Source organism: Oryzias latipes, chromosome 11 (assembly GCF_002234675.1).
Source record: "Oryzias latipes chromosome 11, ASM223467v1".
Taxonomy (NCBI): Eukaryota; Metazoa; Chordata; class Actinopteri; order Beloniformes; family Adrianichthyidae; genus Oryzias; species Oryzias latipes.
Genome location: NC_019869.2, coordinates 2,146,787 through 2,161,783, shown reverse-complemented (window position 1 = coordinate 2,161,783; position 14,997 = coordinate 2,146,787). Strand labels below are relative to the sequence as shown.

Genomic DNA, 14,997 nt, shown 5'->3' with positions numbered 1-14,997 from the left:
TTCTACTTCATTTTCTCGTTCATCTGACATTCTTACTCCTCTTTTCTTTTTGTTTACTTTGCTTTAAGCAACCATGGCTGCCCTGCACCCAAATGAAAAGAATGTGTTGCTGGGTAGACCGCTGCAACAAAAATAAGAAAGCAAGCAGAGACAAGACGTCTAAATGCACGGTGTGCTGAGCTTTCTCGCCCTGCAGCTCCTTACCTGCAGTGAGATCAGAAGTCACTCCCTGACAACCTTTCACAGTCGCAGAAGTTTTGAAACGTCATTACTGGCAAAACCGAAGGAAAATCTGCAATTCTGTTGCTTTCGACATACACAATAAAGTTCAATAGGAATCTCCACCTTCACAGTAAACGTTTTTTTTCAAGTGAAAGGATGGTTAGAGTGACATCATGTGGGAGAAACTTTACAGGATTGTGTTTCTGTGGTTCTTTTTTTTACTGGCAGAGGTACATTTCAAACCTTTTATCTCATGATTTGCATACGGAGGGGTAATTAGACAAACCAGAAACAGCTGTAGGGGACTACAAGGTGCAGGAAAGCCAGTTTGACAGGGCAAGAGCAGGATATGAAATATGGTGAAACCCCCGGGGGAATCAGGCACAACAGAAGAAACCCAAAACATGGCAACAAGACAAGGGATTCTGTCGTCAGCTGGAGCTGGTGAAGAGTATTTTTAATGTTGTATTCATTTAAGAGTGAAAGATAAAAGCATTAAAAACAGCCTTTTCACCTCAACAGAAGTTAAGGAAATCAAGCCAAAACCTGGACAAAGTCTTTAGTATTCCCCTACAATGGAGTGATAAGAATCTGAATCCTCGCAATAGATTTTTGTGTGTGAGTCATAATTGTGCATTCAAATTCTTCATTTGTTGACAACAGTAAAGATGCAGTTAGTGACAAAGTGTCACATGGCTGCACAAAACAAGCAGAGAAAAGGAACACAAAATTATTTAGAATTTAACCAGACAATTTTAATTTTTGTCTGTATTTTCCTGACTTTTTGGAAAGGAAAGGCTGTTTTGTTTTCTTGGTTTCAGTTAATCATTTCTACCAGATCTGTAGATTTAAATATAGATATATATTTTCTTTAAGCTTTCATTTTTTTAGATCAAGTCTTCAGCTAAAGGGTTTGAAATATCTATACATACAGAAGATATACGTCTTTTTTTTGTCTTCTTTTGTATTTTCTGTTTTGAAAGCTTGAAATAAACCAAAAGGTCTGAAGCTTGAGGAAAATAAGATTTAGCTTCAAAATTGTAAAAAAAAGTTTTTTTTTTAATGTAACATTATAGCTGTGACTGTATACAGAGGTTTGGGTTTTCCAGAAACATGACGCTTGTGACATTTACTTCTCACAATACTCCAGTGAGTAATTTTATTCCAGCATAATAAGGAAAAATGGTGATTAGCCTTATGATTTAGGAGGAAAACAAGCCTCAACATTGATCTAAAAAAGAGTGGCAGCTGAATGAAACAAACAAAAAATGAGAAATATATGTATTTCAATGATTGATCATTGATCTCTTCTAGTCTGGAAAAAGACACATTTGGATTTCTTCTTATATCAACATTAGAATTTTGTGTTTTTGACAAAAAATGTCTTCGTAATCTTAAAAAAAGATACAATCTTTGAACAGTGTGATACATAATGAGTAAGTGAAACATGTTTTCTTTGAAACATAAATGATAGAAATACTGCTGGGAATCTTTGTTCCTAAAAGTGGAGCAAAGAAAAGGATGATTCAGTTAAATGTCGTTTAATCCCTTTACTCGTTTTTATAAAGCATCATTTAAATTTGAAGTTAAATCTCCATCACTGTGTTGTTCAAGTGTCATGGTTTGAGTTTGTTTTGTCTTGGTTTTTGCTTTAGTTCTTGTTCTGTCTTGTTTGGTTCTGTTTCCTGTTTTATTTTGAAAGGGTTCCTGTCTTGTCATGTTTTTGAGTTGTACTTCCTTGGTCCCCATCTGCCCTGATCGTGTTCACCTGTGTCTTGTCTGCCCTGTCTGTATATAAGTCTTGTCTCTGCCTTCCTGTTGTGCTGGTCCATTAGCTTCTTGTCATTGTGTTAACGTCATCTTGTCATAGCGTCTTTGTTTCCATGTTTGTAGCCACGTTCATGCCATGTTCCATGTTCCTCGCCACGCCACAGTAAGCTTTGTTTTGTTTTGTCATCCTGCTCTGCAGCGCCTTTTGTCTGTCATTAAACCCTCTAGTCCTGAACCCGTTTGCCTCCCGTCTCTGCGTCTGGGTCCTACCGGCTCTCGAGCCCTCCTCACCGTGACATCAAGAGACTCTCTAATACACCTATTTAATGTTACTCCTATGGAATAGTTTTTATATACACATGAACTTTGTTTTAATCCGGAATGCATGAACACTTTAAAGTTTGGCTGTTAGAGCTTTGTGTATAAATTAAACCGTATAATTCTTCCATTAAATGTAGCACAACATTTGTACTTTTTTGTGTTTTAGTTTTGGTGATGCACTATAGCAAAAAGTCTTAACAGTGATGATGCTGTCCTTCACCTTTCTAGTACCACATTCAGAGGAAACCTGCATTTTTGGGATAATTTGACAGAAAATTATCCCTCCTTTTGTACGGATTCAATCCACACAGCTATTGCTTATTTCGTAGAGGTTTTTTGTAATAATTTGAAATTATAGACAAAAGAACAACATAAGAATTATCACCAAGGAGCATTTTACGACATCAACAAAATCCAGCAAACACAAACTTCCTCACATTTTATGCTTTGTACACTATCTCTTCCTTATCCTAGCTTTAAAGAATAGTAAAGAAAATCCCCCAGTCATAGTCCTAAGATCAAGGTTTCTGAGACTTTATGAGTCTTGTTGTTTCATTTGTTTCGATAGAGCAGGAAATGTAGAAATGAGCCGTCTGACACTATGGCCATTATCAGTTATAGGCACATTAAAGCAGTGATAAACAATGATATCTGTTGCATAAAAGTCAATTCAAAGCCACTATCTGACTGATGGATTACAGATTCGCACACGACCACGACATTTTAAAGTTATTACTGTGAGCTACTGTGAAATCTCTAACTTCGTTCTATCTGCCTCATTTCCCGGTACTTTTCTGAAAATGACAAGTGTTTAAATTTATCAGCAGTTTGATGCTTAACAAGCAAAAAAAAAAAAAAAGAAAGTTATCTCTTTGTTCTGGCAATCAGTTACTTATTCACAGCCTTTACCTGGTCCAGAGGTCACCACAGTGAAATCCCTTTTAGTGTCACGCTGCCTGTCATTTCATTTCACTCTGTGATTGGAGAGTGTGTTCCAATCAGGGCAGCCATGAACTGGGCAAAAACATCTCAGAGAAAGAAGAAGATCATTGTGAGTATGGAGGGAATTTTTGGTATTGAATCAAAAACTTTTGTTCAGCCGCTTTGGTTTTTTCTGTAACAATGAACTAATGTGAACTGAATATTTACATTATTAAAAAATTATGTTTTTCCACATTAGTGCATTAGTGCTACTTTAAAGACGAAACATTTATTGGACTTCTCGACTATTGCAATTTGTGATCACGTTTATTCCAAGTCAACCACGGTGGATGATATTGAATGCAATATTTATGAGAAATAATAGTTTGTTGCATAAAAAGTAGACCACATGTACTCATTGTCAGCCTATGTTGGTTCATACCTAATTTTATAATCATTATAAAAAATTCACATCAACTTTAAAAGTATGGTTGTATTTCAAAACATGGTAAAATCTACTTTTTTCTGTTTTTGTTAATTCACCACAATTTCCACTTAAATCTAATCCTGAAAATGTATTGTTTTCTTAGGAATAAACATTCTTTTTTTAGATAATGTACTAGCAGTACCATCATTCTGGAATATTATTTGGTCATTCATATAATCTTTACAGAGGCTTGACTTTGGAAAACAGAGGGACCTTTTAAAAACTTTAACAGTTCTGTAATTAGCAATGTTTATATATGTTTTCAACATGCTAGATTTGCAAAGGAAAGTGAAATCGGTTGTGTACCATCTTTATTAAATGTGTCAATTTCTTAATCTTGAGGAAATTACTAATAACCAAAACTTAGAAAAAAAATAAAAATTTCCAGATGAAAAAATGACTGTCTCAACTGACCATCATGACAAACGCATTTCTCAAAATTCAGACAGCTTTTTTGTTCTTTGCATGATGTCAAGTTGTCAATACATCATTATCAATGCATTCATGAACTTTTGTGCCACATTTTCAACCGCAGCTGCTTTGACATGTTGCCGGTTTAATTCCAGAGCCTGGAGTCAAATCTAATTTTGTCTTGTTTGTTTGTTTTTGTCTGAGGCAGATATGCGTCTTGGCTGCATCGATTGTGACCCTAATTCTGGGTCTTGGACTTGGTCTGGGTCTTGAATTGCAGAGCTGTAAGAGCAAAGGTATTGCAAGAAACACACTCAAGTTCCACAACAAGTTTACTTTTTTTCTGTGGGCTTATAAAGCGCCATTAGTTGCATCATAAAAAGTGAGTCAGGATGAACTTTTATGGGCTTACTCAGCAATACCCTTATAAACAGTCAGTTGCAGAAAGCAAATCAGTGGAGCTCCTTATGAAACTTGCTGCACATCACATATTCGGTTAGATAAAACGTCATGAGAAACATCTTAATTTTCTTGGAATAAGTGAGTAACAGGGCATAATAAGTATTACTTCTCTCTTTTTTTTTAATGAAACAAAAGCCCTTTGAAGTACTGTGGTTTCTGTACTGTAGGCCGTTCCGTAAATAAATTGTCTATTTTTGAAATGATGCCATACATATTAGGCGAACCGAACTATAAATTGCGGGAAGTGAGAGAAAAAAGTCAGAGTAAGTATTAACTGGGAATTTGTATGTAAAACGCTACATGTTGGCCACCATAGAGGTGTTAGCTACTTTAGCACAAAACCTGTAACTCCCAACCTCTTTTGCAACACGTAAAAATGAGTTTCTGTCCAGCAACTTTAACCTGTCGGTTATATGCTGATGATGCGGTTGTATATGTTTTAGCACAAAACAAACATCAAGCTGCACCTCAGTCATGGACATTGTAAGTACATAGTTGCAAAGCTCATAGCTGCATCTAAATGTCTAAAACTGCTCTTAAATATACAAAACCAGACAATGCCGCTAAAACAAACAGTACTGTTATTACGCTAAGTCCAAACTTGTCCAAAACCACTACATGTTAGCTGCATCAGCGTGTTCACAGGAACCCCCGACCACACACTTTGACGTCAGTAAACGCCATCAGAGTAAATCCACATGCACACCGCCCTGGATTGTAAGGCACACCGTCGTCGGAAAGTGCGCCTTGATGTTCGGAAAATATGGCACTGAACAGGAACTGTTTCTTGAACATGAAAGTAATACAGTTTGGATAAAATATTTTACCCCATACAAACTTTTTCAGCGAAAGTATTAAACTACAGCAAAGTAAACGCATTAATAAAAAAATTCAAAAACACAAATTTGAAATACCGGCTGCACGGTGGCGCAGTGGTTGGCGCTCTTGCCTCACAGCAAGAAGGCCCTCGGTTCAAGTCCCGGCTGGGGGACATGATAAACTACATCAACGGGGGACCTTTCTGTGTGGAGTTTGCATGTTCTCCCCGTGCATGTGTGGGTTTTCTCCGGGATCTCCGGCTTCCTCCCACTGTCCAAAAACATGCTTCATAGGTTAATTGGCAACTCTAAATTGTCCATAGCTGTGAGTGTGAGAGTGAATGGATGTGTGATTGAAGATATTCTACCCTGCGACAGACTGGCAACCAGTCCAGGGTATCCCTTGCCTACGCCCAAGTGGCCGGGATAGGCTCCGGCAACCCCCGTGACCCCGAAAGGGAATAAACGGTCAAGAAGATGAATGAATGAATGAAATTTGAAATGTTTGTTATGTTGTCTGGTGAGTTCAGGTTGGAAATAGATCCACGTACTGTATTGATGAGTTTTTTTACCTTGATGACACACACAAATTCATGCCAGATGACTGTGATACACGAGTCAAGATAAATTACATAATTGTATATTTTGTTATGCTGAGTCATTTTTAGAAACGTAGGGAAACCACAGAAAGCTAATCAGTCTATTAATATACTGGAAATACATTCATTTACAAGTTCACAGATTGTGAAAGCTTTCAGACGAACCGGAAAAACATGAACTTTATAGACAAACTTTTACAAAACCTAATTGGTTTAGTCACGAGCCATCCCTGTCAGAGAACGTCCCCTCCCCCTGTGAAAAAAAAAAGAATTCCAACTTTACCAACCTATAGAAAGTCCTAATTCTGTAGGAAAATCATTATCAAATGAGTCAGAGCAGAAACTGGCGGGTGAGTTTTGCATCTTTCCCTGAGGTGGCAGAAATAGGCTTTGTTTCACTGAGAGGGTCCAGCTTGTCTTGTTTTGAAAATGACTTTTCAAAAACCTGTCTGACCGATGGTTATTGTGGCTTTGCGGAAAAGGGGGAAACATCAACTCAACAGTTATAAGCTGTGGAAAAAAAACCTAATGTAATGATGTAATACCCTCATCAATGATAGATATGTCTCCTAGTCCCCCCCGGCACATCCTGCAGAGACAGATGCTACCAGCCCTTTGACGATGAGATCCCAGGCTGCAGATGTGACTCGAACTGTGCCGCCACGGGCAGCTGCTGCTTTGATTTCCACGACATCTGCACCATTCCAGGTAAGTCGTGGTTTTCTGTGAGGAACCTCCAATGAGACCCGCTCTTGTTGGCTTTACCTGTTCTCTTTAGCCCAGCAGTGGGAATGCACAAAGATTCGCTGTGGTGAGAAGAGGCTGACCCAGAGCAAATGTCACTGTTCTGATGACTGTCTGTCTGCGGGAGACTGCTGCACTAACTACAAGCACATCTGTCAAGGTGAGACCGTACAAGCTTTACGGGCCAAAAATGGACCCATGGACTTCATGGAAGCTAGGAAAAACGAAAGAAGGATTTTCTGCAGTTCTCTATTCTATTTACTTATCTTTATTTTTAAATAGCAATCAGGGAGAGAAGGCTGGGATTCTGGTATTCCCGCATCATTCCCGTTTCTTTTCCCTTTACTCTGAATGAACAGTCTAAAAGGTTTGAGTTGCCCTGCAGCCGTCATTTCTGGTTATGTGGTGACTAAGCCTTAACCTAATTCTCTCCCCTCATTGTCCCAAATAAAGATCAGTTTCTGCGAACAGTTAAACGAGCATCCTAACAGCAAGCACTTCAATAACTGGAACTGTAAATGACTACAGACATTTACGGTTCACATTTACAAACCTGTCTAACTTGTCAATGAGCTTTTTCCAAACTTGGATTCCCCGGGCAAAAAGTAGTCTGAAATTTCCAGAAACTTGGTCATGCATTTCTGTTCCTCCTTCCTTTTCTGGTAATGTAGGTGAGAAAGAATGGGTGGAGGGTGAATGTGAAGACCTGTGGCCCCCGTCATGTCCAGCCGGGTAAGAAGTGATGCTGCTGCACATCTCATCTCAGTTACCGCATAAAAAGAATCCCAGATTTCAGGTTTTGCCATGTGTTGACTTAAACCTCTAACGATTAATACGTTTTAAACCAAAAATAATAACTTTTTTGTATTTATCAACTTTCAAACACGTTTGTTTTGGTTGAATCACAAACAAAATTTTTGTAAAGATTTTTCCATGTGATGTCGTATTTGACCTTTTATTTTTAAAACAATGTCTTTTGGGTTGGTGTCTTTTCAAAAACAGCTTCAAGCGGCAGCCGCTGCTCCTCGTGTCGTTGGACGGACTGAGAGCTGAATACATGCAAACATGGAACACAGTGATGCCTGTCCTGAACAAAATCCGTAATGTCCACCCCTTCCTTCTCATTCTAAACATTTAAAAAGTGAAACCTCAAACATGCTTCAGGTCTTGTCCACGGAATGCTGCATGTTTGCATTTACGACCATTTTTCTGTTTGTCAGAAGCAACATAAAAATGTTCTCTTCATCTTCTCCTGACTTCAAAGGGACATGTGGAACATCTGCTTCATATATGCAGCCAGCTTTTCCAAGCAAGACCTTTCCGAATCACTACACCATTGTTACGGTACAGAGACTGAACATTTTCATATCTGATGTTTATATAAAATCATCATGGCATAGTTCTTTCTTTTTGGAGGTTTAACTAAAAATAGAGTATCTTTGGAAAGACCTAATGATATTTTCTGAGGCTCTTTTAAAGTATTTTGCAAACACATGAACGTATGGTGGAGTATAAGTCAACTTTAGCAATGTTTCAACAGTTGAGTGTGCAGAGAAGCATTTATTTTCACTATATCCTAAAAGCAGAGGATGAAGATTCAGAGGAACTATCCTGTTGATGAAGAAAAGGGGGACAAATCTTTCCTTCCAACCAATCATCTTAGAGGAAGAGCTTTTGTTGTTGTTGAAGCCAAAGTAGTGAAGTGCAGTTAGAAGAGTCCCTTTACAAAAAGGGACCACTGTTCTTTTTTATTTCTACTTCTGGTAGAAATAAAAAAGCTCATAAAACTCACAAAACAGAATGTCAAAAAATAGGAATATTGTGGAGAAATCTTCCCAAAATGTGTAAAACATGACCAACTAGTCGTCTACTAAATTTAAATCACCTGCTCAGGTACCACAGATGTCATTAAATAGGTTCAGTTCGATTCAGTTGTCTCAGTTCGGTTCAATAAGGGGAAGACTTCTATCTAGAAGACAATTGTTGATCCCCTCCATAGTCTGGGTCGGCCACAAGAGCGCTGTGTCCCAGGAGATCAACAGAAAGTCTAATTAAAGGAAAATGTGGCAGGAGAAGATGGACCAGCAAAGAAATGACCGTGGGCTTCCTGAGATCATCTAAAGAACAAGAACCTGGCAGACAACCAGAAAGCGTGAAATGAGGTGGAGGAACAGCTTCAACAACCACCACATTCAGACGTATTCGGGAGATGGGCAACAACTATCGGGTTCCTCGGGTCAAGACACTTTTGAGCCTGGGCCAATGGAGGAAACGTCTTAACTGGACCAAGAAGTAGAAGGATTGGACTGTTAGTTAGTGGTCCAATGTCCTGTTTTCTGATGAAAGGAAAGTGTGCCTTTCGTTGGGGAATCGATGTCCAAGTATTTAGAGGAAAACTGATGCGGAGCAGAACCCAAACGGCTGGAGGTCCAGTGTGAAATGTCCCGAGTCAGACAATATTTGAGCTGCAATGTCCAGCACTGGCGTTGGTAAACTCTGCTTTCTTTATTCCAAAATCCCTGCAACAGTCTAGCAAAAAGTTGTAGAGGACTTCATGATTCCTTCTGCTGAGCATCTGGACCATGGACTGGGTAACAGGCACATCCCTGCATGTTTTTTGCATCTGACATGTTCTAATTGGCTGGACACACCTGAACCAAGTGATCAATCATGAGCAGGGCTTTTACATATCTGGGAATCCAACAGACACTGAGGCCCTGGAGGCCTGCAGCAGCCTATCCCTGATCTGGATGGAGATGCAAATGTCCTCTTCCAGCAGGACCAGGTCCCTGCCCAGACTATTGAGGAGTTTGAAAATACTGTCTTTTGATTGATTTGATCATAATCTTTGTCATTTATCTCTTTGCAAAAAATGGGAAGTAACTTGTGATTTCTCAACAGTATTCCAACTTTCTGAAATCCTGTTTTGATGTAAAAAAAAGAACAAATAGACAATTGAAATCAATTAAGCAGTGGGCCCTGACTCTGTATTCTATAATAGTTCATTTTTTATGGAATTATGGAAATGAATACACTTTTCCATGACATTCCTTAGTTTTTTTTTAGGGTCTGTATGTGCATTAGTACTAATCCAAATCAAATCTTGATTTGGGGATCCAGACAGAAAGCCATCTGTATTCTGTCTGATAAAACATTTCTATTTGGAATGTCAGTTTAATTTTTAAAAACAGAGTGCACACATTGAAATATTATACAGGATGAGAGCAAATTAAAATTTATGTATTAATAAATCAGCAAGAAGTATAATTTTGTAGTTTTCTTTGTATTCTTGATTTATGGGATCAAGTAAAGGTTGAGCCAAATTCTGCAGAGATCTCCCATTCAACCTCCATTCCATTTTTTGTATCCATCCATTCAAGCGTGTCATGCTTTCCCAAATATGCTTTCAGACTCTTTGGAGGAAAACTTTTGGAAATGTCATGTTTTCATATTCCTGTCCAACATGAACAAAAGAAAGTCGTTCTGACGAGCTTTCTGCGTCTTGTTTTTAAGAAAATCCACTGGATTCCAGCTGGAACATGTTCTGTTATTTTTTCATAGGTAAAAGGTTTCCCACACACTTACTTCTTTAAATGTGAACTAGATTTTACTGATTGAAAACTGTGAGGATGGCACTTTGTCACGTTCATCACCACCCAGATCTGACATCCATGACCCAAATTAGTCATGGTCTTCCTGCGTGCTCACGCAGTCTCGTGTGATGAATCACTTAAGCCATTTTCAAGGAATCCTTTTCAAAAATCCATGCTTGGCAAAAGAAACAAATGATTAACAGTTGCAGAGTCAGCACTTCTTTACACAATGAAAATGTAATTCAGTAAGTATTACTCAATAGAAGAATATTTTCATCATGACGCACTTTTTAGGTCTCCCTCTTAATATTACACTGACACACTCTGACGTTTCCAGGTGTGACAAAGACAACTCACCTGAATGTGCGTCATTCATATTAAATCTCTTGCATTCTTTTTTGTCTGCAGGGTCTTTATCCAGAATCCAATGGCTTGATTGACAACACCATGTATGACCCAGTTTTTAATGCCACGTTCAGCCTCTCCAACTCTGAAAAAAACAACCCTGACTGGTACCTCGGACAACCAGTGAGTCCATTGGGGCTACATCCAAACAAACTATTTTTTGTGGATTTTGACATTTTAAACGCTGACATCCCAATAAAAAAAAATTACGCCTATGTAATATTGTTAACCCTCCACTGCATGACATGCCTCAAGGCAACAATCCACATTTTTATGTCTCACCATTTACCGTTTGAATAAAAATAACTTTTTTTTTCTTAATTCAACAAATACAATGATGAGTTGAAACTTTAATTATGGCTGGAGGGGGTCCTTTACTTTTGCTAGCTTTTTTTAGGACTTTTAAAAATGATTTATATAATAAAACTGTTCTTTTTCATTTGTCTCCTCAAGGCAACACTGTGCAGTTACTCAATATGTTTCAGGTGACGCAACGCATGAGCATGTCTAGATGTGCGTTTGTGAGCATGTATATGATCAGAGGCAATGCTCTTTACCTTACAATCTGCTCACCATCTCAGGAAACGGACATAAAAATGTTTCATTGAAGGAGGATTTGGAAACTTTTAGTTAGGGGGATTCCCCTCAGAAAGTGGGAAACTGTGAGGAAGTGGAGGAATGGTTTCAGGAATCAGGTTGGAGGGACAGTTATGAACTCAGGGTCCAATGAGGGATCAGTTGGACCAGTAATTGTGTGTGCATGCATACTGGTCCTATAGAGATGATTGATCTCAAATATATATTTTCCCGTTTTTTTGGCAGAAAATGCAATTTACACATTTATCTATACCAGATCGCTTCTGCTTCCTCAGGATCCACAGCCAGTAAAGATGATAAACCCTTGAGAAATGGATTAACACAAGTTTATGGATATATTTTGTTGTTTTGATGTTCTGTGAAAGTTTTAGTTTATTTTTTACTTCCTGTTTGTTATACTGTAAAATTCAAATTATCTGGTGTTTTTACTTTCCTTTTTGCACAGTGTTGCCTTGAAGCAACAAACCATTATCTGGGGGGGGGGGGGGTGATCAATTTTCCGATTGATATTTATTATTATTGACCCCAAAGCTCCCCCAAAATCAGGGTGAAATATTTTTTTCCTCCAGAAATGAAAAAGTCATTCTGTAGACGGTTAAAAAATGTTTTAATTTAATGTTTAGCTAAAACAGCAATGACAGGACGGTTTTCTTCAAATGTTTGGACTCTAGGTTTGGCACACAGCAAAGAACCAGGGTCTGAAGTCTGGGACCTTCTTCTGGCCTGGATCCGATGTGGAAATCAATGGAAGCTTCCCCAACATTTACAAGCCTTACGATGGGTGAGTACGCACACAACCTCTGCGTTTTTACAGAACAGCAGGTTTTAAAAGATGAAATTCCTTTTTCCCACAAAACAAAACACGTAGCCACCTTCTCTGAAACCTTGTTTCAGGCTTTTGTTGGGTTTGTGAAATTGATTAAATTACGTGCGCATCTTGATCTACTATTTTATGCTATTGGTGTTCCTACTGTGTGTCAGCAAGTTTGTAGAATGAATACATTTCCTTGATGAATGCCAATCATTGTCTGAAAACAACCTTTTCCACAATTTCTTGTCTCTGGTTGTCTGTAAACTTTTGCATGGAGGTTTCTGATGACCGCTTTTGTTGCTTTTTATTACATTTTCATGCATCCACAATATGAAAGCTTAGCAGATGCTGTTGCTCCCTTTTTGTTTTATTTTAAATGTTGGTTAAAAATTCCCTACTTTGATCATTATTAAGGAAAAAAAGTCAACACATTGGGTGAATCTGTGCTGATGGGCAGCCTGCAACCTCCAAGTTTTAAAACAACAGCTTTTCTATTTTAAAACAAAATCCCAAAAGCAAAGGTATACAAGAGTAGAGAACACATTTTCTGACCTTAAAAGAACTCACAAAACCTCATATCCATGTTGAAAAAATGAAGGAACGGTAGGCCAATGACTTGACTAGTAACTAAACCACAAAGAAAACATTGTCCTTCCCTGGAAATGCAGAATCATCTTCATCATCTTCAAGACTTCAAGGATTAGTTGCTTTCAGTGAAACATTCTGCTCAGCTAGTCAGCAAATCCCAGTTGTTAAAAATGTCTTACCCTGTCTTTTTCAGGTATGTCTCATCCAGACATACTCAATGTGGTAGCTCTGCTGAGTTTTCTACAAATTCCTCTCCTGAGTGTGTGAGCGTGTTTCTTGAACTGATAAAGGCAGAAATGTTTTATACTGAGAGTCACTGCAGCTGTAAAAACCTTTGGGAGAAGGCTATTATATCTTTTTTTTAACCAGAATATAGACCAATAGTCACATAGTCTTGAATTTAGTTTTTTTAAATCCTTCCACGTTTGGCTTTTTTTTGCCTGTTTTTTTTTAAGTGTAAAATAAAACATCTGATTTGACAAAAAAGTTTTAATCTGAAAATGTTGGTAACATAGCAACAAGCTGTTGTCGTTGGTCTCAAACCCAAAATCCAGCAGTTTACAACTTCAGTCAGTTAGTGTTTTGTCACAGATAACCTTCTAACTGGCTTTTTTCTGTTCATTTTTTCTCTAAAGTATTTATTCTGAGGGCAGAAGCTGCATTTTTTTCAAATGTGCCCATCATCATCATCAGAAATATGCCACAAGAACATGTTAAAAACAATCTTTTTCTTGGAGCGGGTCTTTGAACGGACCATTTCTCCTCCAACTTTGATTTCATTTTTGTTTCATTTAAATCTGAATTCCAGCGACTGCATGAGCCAAAACTCCAGAAAAACAAGTCAGACTAGTGATTTGACTCACCGAAAATATATTTATTGGTTTTGTGCGGCCATGGTGCAGATGTAGAGTGTCGTCTTTTGAAAGGTCTCAGGTTCAGCTCCCGTCCTTCTCGCCCATGTGTCAAAGTGTCCTTGGGCAAGACACTGAACCCTGCATTGCTCCCGGGGGTTCCAAGTTGGTGCCAGGGTTCAGCAGTAGAGCCGCCATTAGTGTGAGAATGTGTGTGTGACTGTGAAGCGCTGTGGGCCTTCTGGGAAGGTAAAGCTATAAGTAAATGCCATTCAGGCCATTTGTACTCATTTGTTTGTTTAAATGCTTTTTCATACTGTTGCAAAATATCAAGTTCAACTTTTGACATCTTTGTCTTTTTTAAACATCTCAGTGATGTACCATTTGAAGAAAGAGTCTTGACTGTTCTGAAATGGCTGCAGCTTCCTGACAATGAGAGGTAATTTTTTTTATTTTGTTGACAAAATAGTAAAGTAAAACAACAACAGAGTAAAACAAAATGACATTGTGTTCTTTTGACTTGATACAAAGAATAATACTGCTTTTCTTTCAGACCTGATTTTTACACACTGTATCTGGAAGAACCAGATAAATCAGGACACAGCTTCGGTCCAGTCAGTGGAGGGGTAAGCTCACGAGTGGACCCTGGTCCGGAACCAGGGACCGCTCTCAGACCCATCTTTTAAAGGTGGTCTTGGTTTGTTTCCAGTCAAACTAAGTTTTCCTCAGTCTGAATAGGCTCCGAGCTCGGACCGGAACAACTGGACCAAAACGGCCACTGTAGCCGTGCATGACAGGATGTGAACAGAAAAGGAACATAGCAACCAGGATGATGATGAAATGTGGTCGGATGAATGCAGGCTCATTACAACAACTTTTAACGTGGTTTCACATTGCTCCTCACAGTGTTTTCCCGCCAATCTTAATGTCATAAACACATCAGCGTACCTACTTGGCCGTTGTCTCCAGGGTAACCGCCTTGCACCAGGCCTCCACCGCACCAAAGTAGCAGTAAAAAGTGTTTTTGTACATGACGCTGAAGCAGACGGTCAATGTTAGTCAGCGAAATATGACGTTTGAATAAGTGAACTATCCCGACAAGCATTGCAAAGTTCATTAGACTTTCTCTTGTTGCGTTGCCCCGCCCTCATAATTCCAGGCCAATGACTGAAGAGATCTTTCATATAGAAATAGAAATCTCCAGTTGAAGGCAGCCTGAATACAGACCAAACGCAAGGTTCCGGACTTGACCCGAACCACACTAAGTGGGCTCGGTCAAGACCGACTGGCTTGTCCAGTATGAGTACACCTTTAAATAAGGCCATAAAAAAGCAAGAAGTTCAAATACTTTCAGAGCTCAGCTCATTTTCTCCTGCTGTGGTTAATAAAGTAATATA

The 14,997-nt window shown here is 38.7% G+C and overlaps 2 protein-coding genes across 3 annotated transcripts in view; one reads left to right on the top strand and one right to left on the bottom strand.

Moving 5' to 3' along the window:
- The window catches only part of LOC110015840 (CD209 antigen-like protein E), a 900,664-nt gene that overhangs the window by 178,981 nt on the left and 706,686 nt on the right, over positions 1 to 14,997 (bottom strand). The window lies entirely within an intron of this gene.
- Positions 2,033 to 14,997, top strand: part of LOC101171013 (venom phosphodiesterase 1-like) — a 31,534-nt gene continuing 18,569 nt past the window's right edge. The window contains exons 1-11 of one of the 2 annotated variants that reach the window (XM_023959723.1): positions 2,033 to 2,155; positions 4,341 to 4,428; positions 6,585 to 6,719; positions 6,790 to 6,915; positions 7,427 to 7,487; positions 7,758 to 7,855; positions 8,020 to 8,099; positions 10,757 to 10,876; positions 12,022 to 12,131; positions 13,974 to 14,039; positions 14,154 to 14,226. In XM_023959723.1, coding sequence (XP_023815491.1) covers positions 2,129 to 2,155; positions 4,341 to 4,428; positions 6,585 to 6,719; positions 6,790 to 6,915; positions 7,427 to 7,487; positions 7,758 to 7,855; positions 8,020 to 8,099; positions 10,757 to 10,876; positions 12,022 to 12,131; positions 13,974 to 14,039; positions 14,154 to 14,226 — 984 coding nt within the window. In that variant the 5' untranslated portion in view covers positions 2,033 to 2,128. Of the gene's footprint in view, positions 2,156 to 3,247; positions 3,365 to 4,340; positions 4,429 to 6,584; positions 6,720 to 6,789; positions 6,916 to 7,426; positions 7,488 to 7,757; positions 7,856 to 8,019; positions 8,100 to 10,756; positions 10,877 to 12,021; positions 12,132 to 13,973; positions 14,040 to 14,153; positions 14,227 to 14,997 lie in introns of those variants that run through there. The other variant, XM_011480655.3, reaches the window with a different exon arrangement.